At 36.0% G+C, this 14675-nt stretch overlaps 1 protein-coding gene across 1 annotated transcript; it reads right to left on the minus strand.

Annotated features, from left to right (window-relative positions):
- Nucleotides 1-2181: 2181 nt before the first annotated feature.
- Nucleotides 2182-11907, minus strand: LOC129778522 (serine protease gd-like). The gene is made up of 3 exons (XM_055785463.1): nt 11266-11907; nt 3148-3644; nt 2182-3095 (listed from the first exon to the last, which is right to left on the minus strand). Exons 1-3 carry the CDS (start codon nt 11497-11499, stop codon nt 2306-2308), a joined length of 1521 nt encoding a protein of 506 aa, XP_055641438.1. The 5' UTR covers nt 11500-11907; the 3' UTR covers nt 2182-2305.
- Nucleotides 11908-14675: the final 2768 nt, after the last annotated feature.

The raw sequence follows: 14675 nt of genomic DNA on the forward strand, positions 1-14675 counted from the left end.
AACAGTTGAGTTGAGCTGTTAGCAAATGTTCAGATATTTTATCGAGATTAGCATCAGATTTGTATTTGTTATAAATTTTATGTGCCTTCCGTTTTTCATTTTTTAGATTCTTTATGTTTTGATTAAACCAAATCGGATATTTTGTGTTTATATTTCTCCTTTTTCGTTTTGTTGGTATCTTCTCCTCTATAATTTCATTGATCATCGAGTAAAAAGTCGTCACTGCTACTTCAATGTTTTCCACACTTCTAAATAAATCCTGCCAATTGATATAGTTAAGCTTACACCAAAGCGGAGTTAATGATTCAGTCACACAAAAATCTTCGGTCATATTTGTCAACAAGGAATCCAAGAAGCATTTCTGTCGATTATGAACATTATTTATTTGATTCAACCCAAGACCGGCTATTTTATCAAAAATAAATTGCAGAGTCTTATTATCACCAACAATCGGAAGCAAGATAAATTCATTGTCAAAATCAGCGATAAAGTCCGCATTTCGTTGATTGAAGTCTCCGTATATATGGATTTTTGATTCTGGTGCAAAGGAAGATAAAATATTTTCAGCAACTTCAAAAAATTTCCCATAACAACTAATTTGAGCCCGATCAGGGGGGAAGTAAACAGATGCAAATATATGTATCTCTCCCGCAATAAGTGCTTTGGTCCACACTTGTTCAAACTCGTCGAATTCTGTTGTTGGAATATGTTCTGAATTTATTAATGAATTAATAGCAATAAGGACGCAGCCTCCCGATTTTTTATGGGATTTGTGAAGATTACGGTCATCTCTGAAGACATTAAAACGATTTCCGAATACTTCCTCGCTTTTAACACTATTATCCCAACTTGTCTCTGTTGCCATAATTATCGAGAAAGAAGAATTCAGAATATTAATGTGGATTTCTTTCATTTTAAGTGGACTTTTGATACGGTTGAAATTTTGACAGTATATCAAAATTTCAACTACATTTAGTTGTTGAGGTGAGGAAGTTGATTCATTATCTGCTACTTGGTATGACGAGGCATCCAAATTGTTAAAACTTACTACTTCTCCTTGGGGTAAAGCTGACAATTCATTATCTTCTGGGACGTCTAACTTAATTAATGGAAACATCTCCTCCTGAGAAGATGTCATGTCTTGCCTTACGCCAGGAAGTGGCTAGTTGTCATCCTCCAATGTGTTCGTCAATTTCGGGGAAAACACGAATGTTTGCATGAATATATGTTGCACGGTGCAGCTGTAGAGACTCACGAAGTCATGCAACAGGACGAGCCAACCAATGAACTAGCCTTTCATTAAAAAATATTGAACTCGCGAAAGGAATGGATTTTATTTTTGTAATTATCGATTGTAGTCGTTTTTTATTGTTTTCATGGCTTTAAACTAGAGGGCGTTATATTTTATTATATTTTTTTCTTGAAAGCTGAGTTTTTTTTACAAAACATATCCCGATATCAGAGATGCTATTTTTTTCGTTTTTGAGATGTGATTTTTCAAAGTTAACCGGAGGAAAAATCATTTTTCCACTTTTTTCCCAAAATGACTCAATCGGGAGATGGAAATGGGCATCCTAATAAAAAAAAAATAATAAAAAATACGGGTCTAACGTTTTGCGATAAAGAACAAAATTACCACTTTTGACGAAAATCTGAAAACCAATATATCGGTTTGGCATGGAATGGCTGAATATACAAAAAATGATATTTTTCAAATTTATAGACTAGAATACTGCCTTAATGCGTGGAGGCGATCTGGCGTAGTGGTAACATCCATACCTCTCACGCAGAGATCACGAGTTCAATCCTCACTCCCGACATTCTTCCAAAAATGGAAGTAAAAGTGACGAACCAGCCGAAATGTGTTTGAAGTCACTATAATAAAGAAAAAAAATTCTCGGTCAGGACTAAAACAGCACGAGCATGCAGATACGTGCATTCCGCAGAGCCTGTTCCCCTTTGGTAGAAGCCCGGGGGCAGGTGAAAATTCTGGCTAGGTTCGCCTAGTTAAGAAGTGAGATAAGTCTGCCAAAAAAAAAATAAATAAAAAAAAGCTGCCTTAATGAAAACGTTAGGAGACATAGAGATATTGGGAACCTAGTGTAAAAATTGGCTTTTAATTATTATTTTTAGGCAAATAGTCTCATCAAATCAATATACAAAATAGACAAAAAAAAAGGGTAAATGATGTACCATTTATTATATTACATTAAATTGAGTAAAAATTTATTATTTGAAAACTAGTCTATTTGTTGGAGAAAGTCTTGTTACGGAGATTAATCAGAATTATACACTAATTTTGTTGTCATTCACTCGTCACATGTTTCAGCCAGAAACGGAATAACGCTATATCGGTGTAAATAGCGTACTTTGTTACGTCACACATTTGCGTGTTAGGATCGAGCAATCCGCTGGAAACCACACCCCGTAGATAGTATTGATTTCCCCGCTTAAGTACCAAACCGCTTCCGGAGTCTCCCCTACAGGGCGCCGAACCTCGGCCATCACCACAGAATATCCGTGCATTCGCAGAGTACACACGTGGAAGATTCAAGTTACACTGTTGTCTATCCACTATGATGCTCTTTATGAAGGTAGGAACAAATGAAGCCCCTGTCGCCGTCAAACCCCAACCGGCCAGTATAGCCTCTTGCCCGACGATTCCTGACAGGTCATTCTCGCTTTGCCATGGGCACACTGGAATGACATAATCCGACAGTTCCAGTTGTCTTTTCAGTCGCAGAACGGCGATATCGGCGTCGTTTGTGTCGTCATCATGGATATACTCTTCATGCGGAATCACGCGATCTATATCGACTATCTTTGCATTTTCGTCTAGGAAGTTGTCGATGTTGTGCATTCCAGGTACCGCTACAATGCTTTCGGGACGAATGAAATCATCAATTCGGTAAACACAGTGGGCAGCCGTGACTAGATGTTTTCGGGTGATGATCGTGCTACCGCAGAAAAATTTTGGATCGTTCCTTAGCGTACGGTCAAATAGAGGAACTATCCACGGAAACTGACCTTTGGAAACTAACTCGCCATTAATCGATAAACGGTTTACCATTTTACTGGATTGCTTTCCACAAACACTGTAAAGAAAGAAGATTTGATGATTTCGATTATGTCTAATAGTTTACTCACTATTTGGAAGACGAAGCCGGCGGTGTTGCGGTTGATGGTTCTATGTCCGTACGAAACGGCTCCGTTGTCTGTGGCGGCCTGAAAACATATTGTAGAGCCGTAGTTCTTGGTGGCATGTACGGAGGCCTGACTGTCCGTTCTTCTGAATGCCAGAAATTAGGCTCTTCTGGTTGGATAACGATTTCAATAATATCCCCTGATGGATGCTGTAGCCGCGTTGGATACCCAACCGAATTCCCCTCCAATGGACGTTGAAATTGTGGACCGTTGCTGTGGGCCTGAGTGTATAACGTGTGATGTAGATTTATTGTTGTAACGACACGGCCCTGAGCAGGATGGCCAGTGCATATGGTTTGTCCATTGACTGCAATCGACAACACCGTAGGGACATGGTTGGGCACCGGAAAGTTTATTCTGTACCGGGCAGGTTGACCCCGTACAAGGTCATTGAAGGTAGCCTCCCGTGATTTGACTAAGTCAATAGAACCAATGTTGTTCTGAGGAACATGAAAAAAAAAAAACGATTTTTCAATTACAGAATCGCATTCTATAGATTTTTATTATATACATAGAATGATGGTCACAATGAGGATTTTATTGATCATTGCAGTTTTCAAATATACTTGATTTTTTTTTGTGAATTCCATTATAAGAAAAATATGTTATTTAAATCAGTATTTTCAATGTATAATATGATACTGCTAAATTGTGTTTCTCGTTACCTCATATAACGGTAACGGTATTGAATTAAAGAGACTTTAAACTCAGAGAGTTCATTCGTCTCTAACTTACCTCATATAAGATACCTAGTATTGTACACAAAACTTCTGACAAGAATGGACACAGGCATAAATAATACTGTTCTATAGTGGCTACCTTAGAACTAAATTTTTTTCTTTAACTTTGAAAAAACACTTCTAATCCCATGCCTAAGCGCAGCTGGAACTTTCGGAGTTATCAGAGTGCTATTAGCAATCGACACTTAAAATTAATGCGATTAATCATATGAAAAATTCACTGAATAACAGAAACAGAGCAGAAAATCAACCTGAACGGCTGAAATAGAGGACATACTGTATTAGCCATTTCGTCAAGCAGGACACGACAAACATTAGAAAAAAATCAGGAAACGCTACGTTGGAACCACAAAGCTAATACGAATTCATCATCAACAACTCGTATCAGACTTCCAGCTTGTCTGATTCATTCTTTGCTAGAGGTACAGAGTAGCTCAAGACCTGGTGGAATTAAATTGTAGCCAAACATGGGAAATACGTGCCTTAGTGACTAAGTGCGGGAGAAATTATTTTTTTTGAAATCATTCTTTAGTATCAAAATCGATTGTCAATGTTCAGGGCTCAGGGCAAGAGGCCAAGCTCTTTTCGCCATTGCACAATGGCTCAGGAGATGCATTTAAGTGGAAATTAGCATTTAGAGTTTGACAGTTATTCTCTAGACAAAAACTGTCTTAGACAAAGTTGTTGCTCATGATAGAACGCTCGTTTTTATGTTGTCAAAAAAAGGGGGAAAATTTTATCGATGAAATAAAAAATCTAACTTTCTTATCTTTATAGATAGAAGTAAACATAGTTCAACAATATTGTAGCTCTAATGATTTGAGACGTCTTTTTAGAACAAAGTTTTTCCCCTCCTCTTGAAATAACCGATATAGCGCTTTTTTTCTAAGTTCAGTTAGGGTCACCATGAAAAAAACTGTTTTTTGCTCTAACTTTTATATTTAAAAATTTACATGCAAACTGTCTTCGAAAGACTTTTAGAGCTTACTAATACAAATATTTTTCGATGCAGAACTTGTCAATATTGTCAATATCTTGACTCAAAGTTATTGATATTTCTTCCCAAAAAACACGCTCTTTTCATTAGTTTGTAATTATTTCTGGGGCAAACATAAAACATGTTTGTTGACGGAATTTTAAAGAACAGATTTCACTCTATATAATATGTGATTTTTAAAACTATGTTATTTTTTGTGTTTGAATAAATTTAAATTGAAATCATGAGTTTTTGGGTAAAAAACCATCAATAACTTTGAGTAAGATATTGACATGTTCTGCATCGCAAAATGTTGGTATTGATAAGCTCTAAAAGTCGTACGAAGACCATTTTGATGTAGAATTTTAAATATAGAAGTTAGAGTAAAAAAACCCGTTTTTTCATAGTTACCCTAATGCAACTCAGATAGAGAGCGCTAAAAAAACTTTGTGGGAGATATTTATTGTTTGGACAAAAACTGTCTTAGACGAAGTTGTTACATCTGATAGAGCGCTCATTTTTATGTTATCAAAAATAGGGTGACCAAAATTGTCGATGAAATGAAAAATCTAACTTTCTTATCTTTCTAGATAGAGATAAACATAGTTCAAAAATGCTATAGCCCCAGTTATTTTAAACAACTTTGGAGAACAAAACTTTTTTCTATCTTCTAAAATAATCGATTTAGCGCTTTTTTTCTAAGTTGCATTAGGGTGACCATGAAAAAACTTTTTTTTTTTATATTTCAGACTTTTAAAAACTTTTTTTTTAATATTTCAAATTCTACATCAAAACTGCTTTCGTACGACTTTTAAAGCTTATCGATACCAACATTTTGCGATACAGAACTTGTCTATATCTCAATCTTACTCAAAGTTATTGATGGTTTTTTACCTAAAAACTCATGATTTCAATTTTAATTTATTCAAACACGAAAAATAACATAGTTTTGAAAATCACACATCATGTAGAGTGAAATATGCTCTTTCAAATGCCGCTAATAAACTTTGCTTACGTTTGCCCCAGGAAGAATGACAAACAATTGAAGAGTGCGTATTTTTTTGGAAAGAAATATCAATAACTTTGAGTCAAGTTGAGATATAGACAAGAAAAATGTTTGTATTAGTAAGCTCTAAAAGTCTTTTGAAGACAGTTTGCATGTAGAATTTGAAATATAAAAGTTAGACCGAAAAATTTATTTTTTCATGGTAACCCTAATGTAACTTAGAAAAAAAGGCGCTATATCGATTATTTGAAGAGATAGAGAAAAACTTTGTTCTACAAAGATGTCTCAAATAACTGGGACTACAACATTGTCGAACTAAGTTTACCTATATCTCTAAAGATAAGAAAGTTAGATTTTTTATTTCATCGATAATTTTGGAGAATAATTGTCGAGCTCTAAATGCTAATTTCCACTTAAATGCATCTTCTGGACCATTGTGCATTGTTGAATACGTCACCATCCGATGTTGTATTTCGGTCCTGTAAGACTTCTCTGAATTCATAATTTGCTACAATGAATAACCAGTAAAACACAGTCCATGGCGAATGAAGTGAGTTTGCAATCATTTCCATCAAATAATCGCAATCAGACCCCACTATGGGTTCTGCAGTGCGGAACGTTTTTTTTTCTCCATCATGCTACGATTCCGTATTTTCAAATGTAATGTTACTGCAGATATCGTAGAAATGCAGAAAATGCAGGATGATGAAAAGAGCTAAATTTTCTTTAAAAATTTCATTACAATCAAGTGGCTGAAGAAATGCTTGGACTATCAAATTCTGATCCCACGTTTATCCAACGCATAGCTGGCGACGAGATACGGGTGGGACCGCTTTGAAAGCATTGAAGACAAAAAAGTAGAAGGGTCTGAGCCTTGACGTAGGACTGTGATTGTTATGAACAATTGTTTTCTTTATGTAATTCTTTTCATTGTTTAGAAATCTGTTAATTTAACTCTTTTGAAATTCCAAACGGTGGCCATGAAAAGGGCCGTTTGTTCTATGTACTCATAACCGTCAAACGAGTTTTAACGAACAAAAAACAAAACTTATCTTTTGGCAGGAGGTTCAACCGTCTAACTGAAAATGATTAATAAATATCATTATGACACTTAACGGGGTGGAATTGGGGAATCTACGTTGAATTTACAACCAGTTTTTTTGGGTCTGAAATTACCTTGATTTTTTAAGAAAAATCACTTTTTTTTCTTCAAATTTCCCGGTTTAAAGTATTCTTTCCACGTTGAAAAGGTTAGAGGATCAGTAGTTTATATTGTTTCATTCATAACATATGAAGAATGGCTTGGGGTAAGTTTTGTAATTTACATTTTTACCAGGCAAGCGGTGGTTGGCATATGTAGCGCTTCGAATACTGCAGATCTTTCTCGTATCGGCCGAACGGAATCTTCTGCATAATCAATTATATTAACCAACTTATTATGATATTGATTGCATCGCCATTATCACAGCATGAGCTTCTAAGAAATATCCGGAAGCTAGTACTCATAACCTATATGCATTATCAAACCTAAATATTTCGAAGATTATCTATGACTTCTCCCGATCGCGTATTCAAACCATTGTAAATATACAAAAATCTAACTTTCTTACCATTTACTCACGACGTTTAATAGTTAAAATGAAATTTGTTCTTATTAATTCCGAATCTTCCTTTTAAGCGCGTGGAAATACAAACATCATTACTTTTCTGGCTCTGAGCTCTAATGTAGGTGTCGCATAAGCTGATGCATCTTTGTGTTGATTTGTCAATAGTAGACGTAGTCTATTGGATTGATGAACAAAAAAATGTCGTCATTGATTACATTGAATATGGAGCTTCTGGGGGAATAAACAAAAAAATGTTGAAAATACTTTGATATTTTAAGGCAAAGTACACATCAAATCATGAAGCTGATTTATTGTTGATGGATAGCTTTGGACGAATTTCATGCCAACTCGACTGGCCGTTGGCAGCGGTTCCCGGAATAAATCGCCACAGAAAACGACTGCAACAGAAACCACCGCTTATAAAATGTGTAGTAGGCTATAAATATTGTGGCGCGGTATTGTATTTCAAAACAAGAATTAACCGGGCAAACGTATCGCCCCAGGCAAACGTAACGCCCCGGGCAGACGTATACCGTCCGACGCTCGCTAGAGCTCGGTCGGACATTGCTAAAGGATCGTATCCTATGTTTCAAACTAACCGGGCAATCAGTGGATCCCAGGTTTGCGTGCGAGACACCGCCGCTTCCGACGGCGGGTCGGCGGTGGACTCGGATTGCGTCATCTTGGCGGCATGGGCCGCCTCGATTCCTTATCCTCGCCAAATGGGGACTTCGTCCCCATTACATTGTCCTCAGAATAAATTTCGAAAAACGAGAACAAGAGAATAAATTTATAATAGAAATGTGAGGCACATGATGTTTTTCCCGCGCCAAATATTTCTAGCCTACTACACTTTTTCTAAGCGGTTGTTTCTGTTGCAGTTGTTTACTGTGGCGATTTATTCCGGTCACCGTTGGCAGCACCATCTCAAATAGCAGTGAAACGTTGTGGGTGTAAACACATAGATCTTTTCAGCAGCTTTGCATACTTGCAATATTCAAAAATGAATCAGACTACTTTTTGAAAAGGGCCAAAAAAAATCTTGATTCTTTACAAAAAAAAATTAAACTCAAAAACTATAATACCTACCAAAATTTTTTTAAGAAAAATGAATTTTTTTTTTTTAAATTAAAACTCAATTTTCTCAAAAAAGTATTTTTTTAAATTCTCAAAAAAAATATGTGAATAGCTCTTACAATTCCCAACTAGTCGTCCATGCATTGCAAGATGGGCACTACAGGGAGTTTTTCTAACAACAACTTTTTCCTGTTTTCTTTGACAAAAAAACAACTAATCCAAATTTGGTTTGAAATCAAGATAGCGATATAGTGTATTTGAGAAAGTTTTAGATCTTATTAAATCATGAACTTTTGTTTAAGATGTCAACTTTCTATCTTTTACTGTTTCTGGAATATAAGGCATTTTTGTATGGAGACTTATGAAAACATAATGTTTTACTCGTAAAATTTTTGTGTGGAAATTCTCGCGTTTGACATGTTCTTGACATGTTTCTAAATGTTACAAATTAAACATTTATAGTAATCTTTCAAAGAAAAACATGAAAAAGAAGAACTCAAAGAATTGAAAGCCTTATTTAGAGATCAGCAATTCCAACAAACCACTCTTCGAGAAGCATCCAATTGATGGAAATGATTTTAAGTTCATTGCTGATAATTTACCTAACTTCGGCGAGCTATGGGAAGTCACTCGAAGACATTGAAGGACCATACGAGAAACAGTCACTGGTCTTCATATTTTGCTACTCGATGAGTTTAATGTAAACATTGTTATATTGCCTAAACTCCAGGCCACGTTATTGAACAAAATTAGAATTAGTTGTGATTTTTTCAAAAAAATAAAAACATACAAAAGTTGTTTTTAGGAAAAGTTTTTCCATGTAGAAGTCCCCATCTTCCGATGTATGGATAACTTGTTGGTAATTGTATGGGCTATCCATATAAATTTTTCGAGAATTTAAAAAAAAATCAATTTTTGAATTAATTCTTTTCAGCGTAATTAATAAGAAAGTTTATGACAATTTTAACAATTTACTACATTTCATTCTCTGACCAAAATTTTGAAGGTATTATAGTTTTTGAATTAGAATTTTTAAATAAGGAAAAAATTGTAAGGGATTGTATCTAGGACACGACCGCAAATTTTCGACGAAGAACTACGCAATTATATTATGCAATCCACTGTAATAGATTATGTTCTTCGTTACAAATAAATTTGATGAACGTCCTTTTACGGAACGGAACGGAAGAATTGTCAAACGATCATTGTATTTTACATTTCTCTCTGAAATTATTGCACATCTCATGTTTACGAAGTTCTCGAACGCCGAAGGTTCATTCACCTCTAGTATCTGAAATGAAGATTTTCCCAGGCTTCTCAGTTTAAAAGTACGTTTTAGGGAAACGTATTCCGGTCTACACAACGACAAGCGAGTACAAAAGTGCTTATCACCAAAAAATACACCCGACTTGCATGTATTTGCAAAGCGGATTTCCCCAGGCACATTGATTTAGAAGTCCGTGTTAGGGAAATACAGCCGACGTGCATGTATATTTGCAGAGTGGATTTCCACAGGTACATCGATTTTGAAGTCTGTGTTGAGGAAATCGTAAATCGGGCCAATCAAAACTTGACAGTTGGGGCGTTTAGATAACGCTTGACATTTTACAGTTATTCAATTGGTCATCTTATGAAAAATAATATTTTATGATAGACGCGTAGAAATATTTCTTATCAATTGATGCAAACATCTTTCCGATCTGTTAAGAAATGTTCAAGTTATGAACATTCGAAGTACGAGTAGGGTTAGCACACAAACCGGCAGAACAAATGTATGGAAAAAAAGGAAGTTCTTCCAGTTTTCATGAATTTAAACCGTTTAGAGATTAACGAATTGTAATGTATAGCATATCAAATCGTAGAGAAATTCCAATTCGATTGGTGTGCAAATAATGAGAATTCGTTCATAGTGAAAATTGTTATTAACGTTAATTTTATTTCTTAAAAACGTGACCTGTTTTCTAATTTGGAACCCTTCCGGAAAGACATAAAAAAAATTGGCCCTTTTAAAAAAAGGGTAATTTTTTGAGATTTCAAGTAGGCTCAAATTAATCAATGTTTTTACACCCACAACGTTTCACTCCTAAGACGAGTTGATATGACATTCCTTCAATTTCACCCGAAAATATTAGATTTGTTCAAACTACACGTTCTTTGATATTCAATCGTTTGATCGAAAAAATATCAAACGTTATAACAAGCTGTTGAGAAAATTCTACATTATGGCAAATCCATCTGAGGTGGGGAATATCCATGGCAAATTATTCCTGAAATATGACCAGTCGTCTGAAAAGAGCAGTTTATTATCAGCCTTAGCATCACGTTTCCCTTTCGTGAGATATACCCATCATTTACATTTCCAGTTTCATGACGTTCTGGACATACGCTATACATCAAAAGTATAATGCCTGAATTGACAGCCCACTCGGTAGAATCAAACCAGTATCATCATTAACGCCGGATCGTTTACAAACCAGTTTATGTTAACGTGGAAACAATTCAATGATGTCTCGAGGAACTAGGAGCTATTTACGAAGTTAAGTATTTCATGCACATAAAGCATTTTATGACTCTGTTAGTGTAGGGGATTTCCCGACGATATTTTATAATATACGGTAAGTTATATGGTTCAGAGTTTTGGTAGTAAATAAATACCTTTTCTAGTCGCGTTCCGATGGAGAGGTCAACATTAAGTTTCACAGTCTGACCCACTTGAATGTTGCTTATTTGGATGATCCCAAACGTTTTGTACGTTTCCGGATTCACATGGTAGGTAAATATATCCGGACAAGGTGACTGCAAATACTGGGCCTCAGCAAGATGGAACCCGATGAGATAGATTGTTGATGTTACAATGTAAGCGAAATGATTGCTCATTTGTTGAATCATTTGGAGAAATTCTTCTTGACTGCTGTTGGTAGTGATTAACTTTTTAAATTATCACACTTAGTGACAGTGACATTACAATTTATTTGCTTGTTTTTTATCGTTTCATTGATATTTATGAGGAATTCAATCCTATGTAAACCATTCCTATTGCTGTCCTCATACAATTACACATCTTCACTGTTTGAACTGTCTAATGAACGAACGCTGTACGAAGTTTGGTTTTGCAAATCATTTGACTGTAATGAGTTTTACATGTGAGAACTGATTGTTATCAGCATTTGTTATTAAATCAATCACGACTGCCACGCATCTATCTCACATTCGTAAATCCGATCCGGTCTGCCGTTCGCGAGAATCTCATAAGGAAATCGATCTTCACTTTAGCAAATCTGCGCGTATACTGACTGCTGCTAAATTACATGGCTAACCAATCATTCCGCGTCTCATCTCTCCGGTTCTCACTTTCAGTCGAAGAGAACAGAGAGGTGTGCATTTGAATGCCTTCTGTTTTGTACGATCTTCTCACTTTGGATACCGATGAACTTTTATTTATATCGCAGTAATGTATGTAAAGACCCACTTTGGATGTTTATAAACGATCTGAACTTTATAATAAATATAATGAACGATAATTGATTATTGAACTGGGATTGTTAGTAGATTCAAAGAGAATCAATTCATTCGAAAACCTCTATCGCACGAAATGCTCCACTCAAATTTCTTGGAAACCTGCAAAAATATAAACTAAAACCTATGGGCATAGCCCTAGATGCTTTTTTACTCGATTTCACATTTTGCACTAATGGTAGAAAAAGTTGCTCTTATTCTCAAATGTACAAGATGGAGATCTCAAGGGACATTTACAAATGCTACAAATATAGTTCGACGATAGTTTGAATATCGTCGGCGTATACGCAAGCAGCCTCTCACCCACAATGATAACGTTCTTTGGAACTATACAAGAAACGCTCAGATATTTCAACAGGTCAACTACACGTTGTAATGTACTTATTGACTTTGGGACTATCGTTGAAAAGGCATTCCGATACAGGATGGTCATCAAAACGGCCGGGGGCATTAGCGTTGAAAAGGTCCATTTATTTCGTCTTTTTTGTTCTCAATGATTTGACAGATTCGACTAAAAACAAAAATGCCACCGTGTACGGGCCTAAGGTTTTAACTTGATCAAATTAGGATTGGGCGATCTTTATAGAAAGATCGATCTTGTCGAATCGATTTTCCAATGTGCGTAGGGATCGATCCACTGATTAAATTGGTACCAAAGAATCGATCTCTGTTGAATCGATCTCTGTTGAATCGATCTTTGAAACATTTTTTCTAATTTATCTGCTTATTTTAAAGGAGTGTCGTGTTTTCTTTAAACATGGAATACAAATTGGGTTGGGGAAAAAGAAATGTCGTATATTGTCTACATATGGCAACACTTAAACATATCTTGTGTTGTAGTTATCGCATCGGGTCATACTATACGGCTATTTAAAGACGACAATCTGTGCTGCAAGTGTCGTTTTGACAGTGTTGTGATTGTCCTTTTCAGTCTCAAGTTATAGCGCGTCAAAGATGGAGTCCACCAAGCAAGAAATTCGCCATATTTTACGTTTTTACTACCTGCGAGGTAAGACTGCAACGAAGGCGGCCGAAAAAATTCGTGCAGTTTATGGACCCGATACTGTAACGATTCGCACAGCACAGCGTTGATTTGATCGATTTCGTTCTGGTGTAGTGGCTGTCGAAGATACACCCCGTACTGGTAGGCCAATCGTCGTGGAAACCGATCGAAAAAAATCGTGGTCGAAGCGCGGTGAGCCGGCCCAAACTATCGCCAGGCCCGGATTGACGGCCAGGAAGGTTTTGCTGTGTGTTTGGTGGGATTGGAAGGGAATCATCCACTATTCTTTTTAATGATGATGACCCACCTCATACCCCTACAAAGGTTTGAACTGGCCGATTTATCTAATAGATAATATTTATATTTAACCAAATTAAGATATCAGTATTATAAAACAAAACAGCGAACTGACTCTGTTGCAGACATGAATTTCTATTAATCGAACATCATAAATAGGCAAAAACTTTAAAAGAAAAACAATGGTCCTATCCGTATCGACATTATCATAATGATAATCCCAACTTCAGACCCAAAGTTTTTTTAAGGCATGTCAAGAAATTTTCCAACCCAGGAAGATCCTTGACATATTGGGAATCGAACCCAATATCTAAAAGTGTCTACTTAGAACATGATAGAGATCTGCCACATTCAGAAATACTCGATATAACCATCTTATAAAAAGATAGTTTACGACAATTCTGAATGAGCTATCCGCATTCCAGTTTCCACTTCAGACCCACATAAAAATTTCATTATGTATTAGTGTTCTGCCAGTGTTCGATTAACATAGTCCAGGCCCACCGAACGCGCGCGAGGCTCGAACTCTCGTAGACAACGCTTATTATTTTTTTTACAATATACATTAACAAAACAACAAAAAAAAAATCATCAGTACGAACATGGTAGTTCAACACGTAAATAAATTTTATTAATTTTAATCAATTGAAAACATAAATGAATGATTTAGGAAAAAAAATTATAAAACCTGTTTACAAAACAGATTTTACGTGTGAAATACACATTTTCTTGAACTCTGCCATTGTTGCCGCATGTTTAATTTCTCTGGGCATCGAATTTTATACCTTTATATAACAACGAGTTCTGCGACCTACTAAACATAAAGTTAGGTGTTTTTGCATAATTCGCGTTTCTTGTATTGTATCTATGAACATCACTTCCTCACACAAATATCGAGGCAGCATATCGTTTAAAATATTGAAGATGAACACCATTGGCATGTAATAAATTCTATGCTTCACAGATAGCCACTGTAGCGCGTCCAACATCAAACTAGAGGAAGTGTATCTACTACATCTTAAAATCAAACGCATTACTTTATTTTGAAAACGCTGCAATCTCGTTAATTATGTATTATGTATTATGAGCTGCTCAACTATGGCCAGACCCTCAACTCGGTTCTCTACTGTGAGCAGCTTGACCGTTTGAAGCAGGCGATTGACCAGAAGCGGCCAGAAATGATCAATAAGAATGGTGTTGTTTTCCACCAGGACAACGCTCGGCCTCACACATCTTTGATGACCCGCCA

The sequence above is a fragment of the Toxorhynchites rutilus genome, chromosome 3, assembly GCF_029784135.1.
Source record: "Toxorhynchites rutilus septentrionalis strain SRP chromosome 3, ASM2978413v1, whole genome shotgun sequence".
Lineage (NCBI taxonomy): Eukaryota > Metazoa > Arthropoda > Insecta > Diptera > Culicidae > Toxorhynchites > Toxorhynchites rutilus.

Excerpts from the sequence above, each read along its gene's own strand:
- LOC129778522 (XM_055785463.1), bottom strand. The coding sequence starts at position 11,499 with ATGATTCAACAAATGAGCAATCATTTCGCTTACATTGTAACATCAACA. Across the intron at positions 3,645-11,265 it reads TCGGAACGCGACTAGAAAAG|AACAACATTGGTTCTATTGA; the intron begins GTATTTATTTAC and ends CATGTTCCTCAG. Across the intron at positions 3,096-3,147 it reads CCGGCTTCGTCTTCCAAATA|TGTTTGTGGAAAGCAATCCA; the intron begins GTGAGTAAACTA and ends CTTTCTTTACAG.